Source organism: Monoraphidium neglectum (assembly GCF_000611645.1).
Source record: "Monoraphidium neglectum strain SAG 48.87 unplaced genomic scaffold scaffold01318, whole genome shotgun sequence".
Classification (NCBI taxonomy): domain Eukaryota; kingdom Viridiplantae; phylum Chlorophyta; class Chlorophyceae; order Sphaeropleales; family Selenastraceae; genus Monoraphidium; species Monoraphidium neglectum.
The window spans coordinates 1-8,506 of NW_014012310.1; the positions used below are offsets into that span (position 1 = coordinate 1).

Genomic DNA, 8,506 nt, shown 5'->3' on the forward strand with positions numbered 1-8,506 from the left:
CCGCCAGGGTGTTGGGCGGAGGGGACGCGCCGCGCGCTATGACGGCGGCCAGCGGCCGAGCGGCGGGCGAGCGGGCTGGAGGTGGCGGGCGGCGGGCGACGCGCGGGCCCCGCGTGCCGAGCGCGCGCCTTCAAAGGGGAGAACTTGGCGAAGGGCGCGTGGCCGTTGGCCATCTCCAGCATCGTGATGCCCAGGGACCAGATGTCCGCCGACGAATTGTAGCTGGGGGCAGGGGATGCGCGGCCATGGAATAGAAATAGCTGGGGCCGGCGACGCACCGAGCGGCAGCGCAAAGGGGCGGGTTGCGGGGCGCCGGCATCCAGCGCCGCGGCGGCCCGTCGAAGGGCCGCGGCGCGCACACGCCGGGCAGCTTCCGGGCAGCTACTCACCCCTGCGCCTGCTCCATGACCTCCGGCGCCATCCAGCAGGGGGTCCCCACAAACGTCGTCCGCGTGCCCTTGTCGTTGCCCCAGGACCCGCCGCGGCCAATGGTCGCCGCCACGCCAAAGTCGCCGATCTTGATGCTGCCGTCGCGGTCGATCAGAATGTTGCCTGCCTGGGGGGCCGCGGGCGCGGGTGCGCGGTCGTGGTGGCAAAAGCGTCGTCGCACCAGCGCATCAGAACGCTCCGCTTGCCACCGCCGCGTTTCCAGACGGAGGATCCTGGCTGGTCAATCATCTGCCCCCCCCCCCCCGCCTCCCCGCCCTTCCGTCTGAAGACACTCAGCGTGCGCGGCAGCCGGGCCCCGCCCGCCCCCTTTGTTACACACTGACCTTGACATCGCGGTGGATGCCACCGTTCTTGTGGACATAGTCCAGCCCCTTGAGCACCTCGCGCACTATGGTGGCGATCGCGACCTCCCCCAGCCCCTGCGCTCGCGGGCGCAGCGAGCGTGCATCGCAGCGCGACCTGAGCGCTGCCCTGCCGGGGCGCCCACCAGCGCCGCTGCGGCCGCGCGCGGGGCTGCCCTGAAGCAGGGACGGGCCGTGCGGGCACACGCGTGTGCGGAAACATCGTCAGGCCATCACGGCGAGCCGTGCCGCGCCGCGCCGCGCGCACCTCTGGGTGGCCATACTTCATTATGTGTAGCACGCTGCCGCCCGCGCAGAAGGGCGTGATCATGTAGAGGTCCTGCCCCGACACAAAGCTGGCCAACAGGGGCAGCACGTTGGGGTGGCTGTAGGACTTCATGGTCTGGGCCTCGTTTATTATGTCCTCCTGACGGGACAGGCGCAGCGGCGGGTTGGGGGCGGGCGTGCAAGGGGCAGAGGCAGGGAGGGTGCTTGGGAGAGACAGAGGAGGAGGAGGAGAAGAAGCGGTGTGTGCGCGTGGCTCACGAGGTTGGAGTTGATGCTCTCCAGGTTCATCTTTTTGACGGCGACGACCTCGTTGAGGGGCTTGCAGAGGGCGCGGTGCACCTGGCGGGGACAAGGGGTGATGTCAGCGTGAGTGGGCTGGGCGGGAGGGGTTGGGGATGCCAACTCGTGTGCGTCGCTGTGCACACAGGTGTGCTGGCCAGCATGCACACGGGGCTTGCGGTATGGTGGCATTGGGCGGCTGCGAGAAAATAGGCCGGCCAGCATGAGGGGATTTTACCCGCGCCGCTTGTCCCGCTGCAGCGCATACACACGTTGCATGGCCTGGGCGCCACGCTGTATGAGACATGGCAGACAAGAAAATATCGAGGTGGCGATGGGCAGAGCTGCTTTCGCACCGTTGCACTCACGCCCCGACCGCAGTCCTCGAGCAGCTCATATGCACTAGCCTCCGCAGGGTACCTAGCAGGAAGATGCGGATTTGAAGATCTATACACCAAAGCCTATATACATGTCGTGGTAGAGGCTACGCGAGACGGGCACCCACAGCAGCACCACCAGCAGCAGCAGCAGCAGGCCAGCAGCAGCATCAGCAACAGCAGCGAAGCGGTGCCAAGCCCCCGCTCACTGTGCCAAGGTCGCATAATGGACATTTAAGTCCTTATTGCTTTTCGACCTCAGCCCTAGGCTGCTCAGGGCGCGCTCCATGGATGCACACGCCCTGCGCAGCCCAAATTAGGGCACCGCAGCTATGCTTCGATGTTCTGTTGATCGAAAAGAACGGATCGGACGTCGTTGAACGCACGTGGGGGGTGCACTGCAGGCCAGTGCGAGCAGCAGCTGCGAGACGGAGTCGCTTTCTGCACCTCCTCTGCATTGGTCAGGTTGAGTTGCATGGTGCCGTGATCGTTGCATGGCATGGGCTGTAGATGCGCCATGCGTGCCGAGGTGAACGGCTATGGTTGAGCAGTACAGGGATGGGCTGTTCAAGGCTGTTGCCTGGGAGGATACGCCCTGCCCACGGTCAAACCATTTTGACCCTGGCCTTGTGCCACGACTATCATCCTTCCTGTCATGGCCCATGACCAAGCAGACCTAACGTATCAACGCATTAAAACCTGCTGCATTCAAAAACGTCAGACTATGCAAATGCGGCAGGGCAAAACAACTGTCACAATGGAGAACATCTGACAGGCGCACTCCACGACGGGGCAGGAGGGCATGGCCTACAGCCATGCTTCCCGCAAAGGCGCACTTGCACTTCCAGCTGGGATAGCACTGGAGTTCAGGTCACCCATTGCATGCCGGCAACTTGTGCGCATCTCAAACTTGGCTTGCTACATGGCGCTTGCAGAACCTGCAACCTATGTTTACACGAGTGCTGGTGCCACACAGATTGATGGCGCAGGCCAGCCACAGCGCTCCCAAGCGCAGGGCGGCGCGTCATTGTAACGAATGCGCACATATGTTGCGACATATGGCAAACAGATATGGGGAGCCCCTTCGTGGTGCGTCGGCCGTCCTCCCCACAACTTGGGGAAGTCCGCCGCATTTACGCCCAGTGGGTGGCTGCAGGGCACGAGACGGCCCGCTGCCAGCTCAACAAAATGGTGGTGGCACCAACGGATATGCGAAGTCGCGAAGTCACAGATGAGATGCAGCCAGGGGACAAGGTTGCCCTGGTTGATCGAGCAGTATATCTCCTTGAGGGCAAGGGTAAAGCGGAGATCCCGCCGAGACAGATTTCAAACCTGGGAGCAGAAACGACTTGTGTGTGAGCAGGGCTGCCCGAAAGGGGGCTGCAGGTATGCCAAAATTTTAGTCTTTTCGGCAGAATGTAATCAAACTGTTCAGGTACAAGTCGCCTGCCGCGGCGGCAGCGGCGCATTGTGAGGACAAACGGAGCTTTTAAGTTTGAACGAGCAGGCAAGGGGACGTGGCTTTTCGGTGGCATCAGACATAAAATAGAGAGCTCAGGCAATTGTTGACAAGCCTTTTGTGCGTGTGGGTGGTTTTGGTACACAACTCACACTCGTGCGCTATTTGGCGCCTCCATGACAACAGCTGCACAACGCACGGCCGCGTTTGTGCAGAGGTGGTGCTGGGTGCCAGGGAGAGTGCACCAAGGCCGCGCACAGCCCGTCGCAGCCACGTTTGCTCAATGAGGCTGCATGTGCTGCAAGAAGGCTTGAGAACCGCAATTTGTTGAAGCATGCACACCACTCCTTGGTCTTAGTCTCTCCTCAGCACACAGCACTCAATGACGCCGTTGCGGCTCGGGACGTACACACACTCAAACGTACTAATAAAACTGCCAGGAAGGGTTTTCGCTAGTCAGGGGGGACCTCCACGTGCAAGGCAGCGGCCGGCTGGCCCAAAACGCCGAACGAGTGCGACTTGCACGTGTGTGGAGGCCAGAGCAAGGCTGCCGCTGCCCACGGAAACACGAGAGCACAGCGCGTGGCAGCAGCAGCAGTGAACAACTAATTGCGGGGAGCAGGGGGACAAAGCATGCCCATGAACAGGACTCCATCAGCAGCAAATCTCCGCTGTTGGGTGGCATGCGGTTGCATGCCGTTGCAGAGGGTTTGGTGACTGAGGTCCCCGCCGCACTGGGTGTCATGCGGGCCTCTGCATCGCATGTGTGTGCGAGTGTGTGCAGCTGGTATGTAGAAGGGCCGCCGGGATGGCCAGGCGGCATTCGAGATGTGTGGGCTCTTCCCATGGGGTAGGTGCGCCGTGGAAAATGGCACTTGTGAACTTGGGGCCAAGCACCTGGCGGAAAGCGCGCAGCGGCTTGCATCCCGCTGCACTCTGCTGGTTCAGCTCAAGTACAACCCACGCGGCTGTGGCAACACCTGACCAGACAGCCGCCTATCTACATGCAGCCGCCCACGAATTGCTGGGGGAACGGCGCTGCATCGATTTCGCCCTGCTGGCACTGCAACTGCAGGAGGTGGAGGCGCAGCGCCTGCTGCTCATGCTCGGCACGCAGCTGCTGTAGCTGCTGCTGCAGCTCAAGCCGCAGCGCCGCTGCCGCTGCTGCCGCCGCCGCCGCCGTAGCAGCTGAGTCCGACCCCATCACGAGCTCTGGCGGCGTCGATGGCGCATACTGCCCAAACAGATGGCCTGGCAGCGGGGGTGAACCCACGGGGCCGCACATGTTGTTGTGGTGGGACGCCAGAGGCACTGGGCTGCCAGCTCCACTGAGGACACGCGCAGGCCCCGAGCCGCCCGCTCCCTCCGCAGCAAACGACGAGCCCGCCACCGGCGGCGGCAGCGCCAGGCCGCGGCAGGCAGCCGCGGCCCGCGACAGCGCGTCCGGATCGTCGCAGCTGACGGAGCGGGTGGCGGCGCCGAGAAGGCCGGGAGGGGGCGCCACGCTTGTGTCAGACAGCCAGGAGCGGCGGCTGAGAGGAGTGGCCCCGCCGGGAAGGGGCGCCGCGCTTGTGTCAGACCGCCACGAGCGGCGGCCGAGCGGGGTGGCGCCGCCGCTGCTGCTGAGGGGCGGCCCTTCCCCTGAGCACGAAGCAGGCGGCGTGTGGTATGCGTCCCAGCAGGGGCACGCCGACGCGCCGGCGCCAAACGCCGGCTGCTGCAAGCAGTCCGGCAGATGCGTCAGCGGCGACAGGCCCAGGGCGCTGCCGGCGAGGCTCTCAGCGCGCCCCAGCGCGCACGCAGCGCCGCCGCCGACCTGCCGCCCGAGCAACAGCTGCCGGATCGCGTCCGCCGCGGCGGGCTGCGCGCCGAGGGGCGCGCTCAGGTCTGCGACGAGCGGGGCCCCTGGCAGGCCGCCCCTCGCGCCCGCGCCCTGCAGCGAGGCGAGCTCCCACGGCGCCGCAGCACCGAGCGGCGGGGCGGCGCCGTACATGCGCTTCTGATGCAGCTGGATCTCCGCCAGCGCCGCGGCCAGGCTGAAGCGGCCGCGGCCTAGGGCTCCATGGACCTCCAGCAGCAACTCAGCCGGGTCCCGCGCCACGTCCAGGCCCGCCGCCGCCGCCGCGGTGTCAGCAGCGGCGGCCGCGCATCCGCCGGCGGGGGCGGGGTCGGCGGGCGGCGCGTCCGCGGCGGGGCTGCCGTCGGCGGACGGCGGGGCCGGCGGGGGTGCCCTGAGCTCTGCGGCGCTGCAAGGCGCATGATGTGTGGATGGGGGTTGAAAAGTGAGACGGCAAGTAAACATTAATCAAGAGAGGGCAGACAAGGAGAGGCTGATGGAAAGTCTGGGGTGCTAGGAGAACGCTGCCAGATGCTTTCACCTGGCTGCTGCCATGTGACAAGAAGCCAACCGCCCAACCAATCAAGTGCACCCTGCGACTGGGCCTCAGCAACTGCAGTTGCAGCAACAACACACCTGTGTGCAAAAAAGCAGAGGGGCTTGGTGCAGGCTGGTCCATTCAGACACATCTGTGTCTTGAAGCGGTCAGGGTGGAGCCTGCAGGTGGTTGGACGGTGAGGTGTGGTGACATGCATGGTCAGGGGAGAGGGGGGGGTTGGGGCCGGAGGTTTTGAATAGCACACGCATGACGCCCCCGTGTCACCCATGCATGCATGCGTGCCTGCGTGAGAGCAGGTGTGACGCTTGTGTTGGTGTGGTGCGGCCCCAGGATGCCTTATGACCATCTAGTGTTGTACTTCGGACTCCAACCTCCGACATGGGTGCCTCCACCAGCTGCACCCACGCGTGCCTGCAGCTGCCCCACCATCGGCCACTCACCACAGCTCGTAGACCGTGTGAGCAAAGCCGCAGGCGTCCCCCTTGCCGCAGGCCGCGCGGTTCTCGCAGCTGTTGGGCGACTTTTTGTTGCGCTGGGGGCACCGCTTGGCGACGTACTGGAAGGCGCGCGGGCAGCGCCGCCCCGAGTTCTCGTTGTAGTGCTTCTGCGGGCTGCAAGGGTTCGACGAGCGCGCATGGGGTTGGGCGAGGGGCACACGTTTATGCCGGCGGCTCGCATGAGGCGAGGGGCGGTGGGCGGCGGCGGCATGTGAGGGTCCTCTGGGTGGCGCCCTGAGGGGCGGCATGGGATCACATGGGTGCACATGATCGTGCAGTGCTCGGCTGCGAACGCCAAGGGCCTCCAGGTGCGCACCATGTGGCCCAGTCGTGCGGCGTCGGGTCCATGCAGGGCTGGACCTGGGTTGGAGGGGTGGGTGTGTACCAGCCGCCGGGGTGAGCGACGTGCATGGCATGTGAGCTCCTGTCAGCGGGGACGCACGTAGTTGACTTGGCACATGCGCCCCTGCCTTGCGGCAAGCCATGTGCAGCCCAAACAATTGCATGCAAGGCTCAGGCAGCAGCAATGGCTTTCGCAATCCCATGCGCGTCGGAGAGATGCCGCAAGCGGCGCAGCCACGGGGCAGCACCACTGTTGGGGGATTCGTTGGGGCTCGGCCACACACCTTGTAGCACAACATCCACCATCGAGCCTCTGCCTCTGCGAGTATGCGCTCATTATATATCATGACGGTGAACCCGCGTGCCGTGCGACGACCCTAGACGAAGGGACGATGGCCAATCCCTGCACGAGGCGACGGCTTCTTCGGAAATACACCCCGGCAGAGGGATGTGCACGAATGTGTTATGTGAAAACCTCGGGGAATTGTAGGCAAAGTGAAACCAGTACAACCTGGCCACCAGGGGCGGGTGTCACGGGTGAGCGGAATGATGTCAGAACCGTCGCAGCAATCTACTGCCGCTACACGTAACCCGCTCTGTACACGCGAAGGTACTCTCTTTCGAGTTTTTGCGCCACAGGCTGAACCGCGGAGGGGTGATGCTGCCCACCCGGGAGTCACCCGGGCAGCCGCAACCTCGGTGCGAGGCGGTGCGTGCGCGTGCGTGGTTCCACCAACCCGGGGCGCTTTGCCGCCCCTCCCTTGACTCGCACCCAATCGCCCCTCGGAAACTCTGTCCCACGACTCGTACCACAAAAGTCGCACAAATGGCACACGTAGCGCCGCACAGACGACACGCATGACAGCATCAGAGGCGGTGGCAGGTGCCACCCTACCCTCTCGTACCGTGCCGGTACAGCCTCTAGGTGGGTCGGAGGCCCGGCTGACCTTCCTCCCTCAGCTGCCACAGGCAGGGGACCTATCCCTTGCAGGAGGACTGTCAAAATCTGTCTTACTCTCTCAAAGGAATCACTTAATATGAACTTTATCGGCGCTCGCTGGTGTCATGCTACAGGTGCAGGGTGCGAGGATTGGCCGGCCCGCGCGCCCCCCTCCCAAAGGCCGCACCCGGTCCGATAAATCCTCACAACAGCCCTTCCACAGCGAGCAAACACTCACTCGTCCCCACATGCCAGCAAAGCGTCGCGGCAACCCAGCGCCATCAAGCCGGCCAGTCGCAACGCGCCTTGGAACGAGCGGCAGGCCGGTCACTCTATAGCACCACGCATGTGTTGCAGTCCCACCAGCCCGCACCACCTGCATATTTGTGCTGAAATACAAAGCCGCAGCGTTGGACAGCGGCCTGTGGACTCGAGCGGGCCCTGCTGCTGTCTTCTCCGCATGCGGCATCCAACAGAGCCAGGGTGTTGCGGCCGGGGGAGCTGCGGGCGCCTTGGTGAGATGGCTTCATGGGGGGGGGGGCGCCTGGAAATTAACCCGGGCTGATTGTGTGCCATCATTCGGCGCGCATCCTCCCCTGGCCACATGGCGCTTCCAGCACGCATGTTCTGTTGCACACCACTGTTTTTTTAGGTTGTAAAGGTTGACTGTCCATTGCTGTGTTGTGGAGTGCTGCGAGAAGGGCTGTTGAGCAGAAGTGTGAGGCTGGGGCCCATGCCTAACGGATATACGAGAGATTTCCCTGAAAGATTGCGCTCATGGTTACTCATCATCACACACAAGCACACCAGAAACCCAGCATAAACAATGACAATTATTGGGTGCGCCGGACAGGGGTCCGATCGCAGAGATGTGGTCCACAGCAAACTTGTGCCGGCACGCACAACGTGGGTCCGCAACAGCACCAGGACCGTCAACGCTCACACCGCTGCGGGGTGCGCAGCCCTGCTCCTACGCGCTCGCCGCCGCCGCCCCCGCTGCTCCCGCCACGGCGGCCGCGGCGGCCTTCCCGCTGGCGGCCGCCGGCGGCCACGCGGGAAGGGCCTGCTGCAGGTCTGCCGACAGCGCCGCAGGGATGCCGTGCGCCTCGAGCACCTGCATGGGCACAAGCGTGGCGG

General features: G+C 64.4%; 3 protein-coding genes across 3 annotated transcripts in view; all 3 read right to left on the reverse strand.

Moving 5' to 3' along the window:
- Window positions 1-385: 385 nt before the first annotated feature.
- MNEG_7452 (hypothetical protein) lies at window positions 386-1,367 on the reverse strand (the record flags this gene model as incomplete). Its single annotated transcript, XM_014044073.1, has 4 exons — window positions 386-556; window positions 774-869; window positions 1,060-1,218; window positions 1,338-1,367. 4 exons carry the CDS (start codon window positions 1,365-1,367, stop codon window positions 386-388), a joined length of 456 nt encoding a protein of 151 aa, XP_013899527.1.
- Window positions 1,368-4,194: 2,827 nt separating this feature from the next.
- Window positions 4,195-6,498, reverse strand: MNEG_7453 (hypothetical protein; the record flags this gene model as incomplete). Its single annotated transcript, XM_014044074.1, has 3 exons — window positions 4,195-5,440; window positions 6,031-6,201; window positions 6,404-6,498. The coding sequence occupies 3 exons, from the start codon at window positions 6,496-6,498 to the stop codon at window positions 4,195-4,197; spliced, it is 1,512 nt and encodes a 503-aa protein (XP_013899528.1).
- A 1,841-nt stretch (window positions 6,499-8,339) lies between these two features.
- The window catches only part of MNEG_7454 (hypothetical protein), a gene marked incomplete at both ends in the record, with an annotated part of 5,969 nt that continues 5,802 nt past the window's right edge, over window positions 8,340-8,506 (reverse strand). The window contains one exon of the mRNA XM_014044075.1: window positions 8,340-8,483. Within this exon, the coding sequence (XP_013899529.1) occupies window positions 8,340-8,483 (144 nt within the window). The remainder of the gene's footprint in view (window positions 8,484-8,506) is intronic.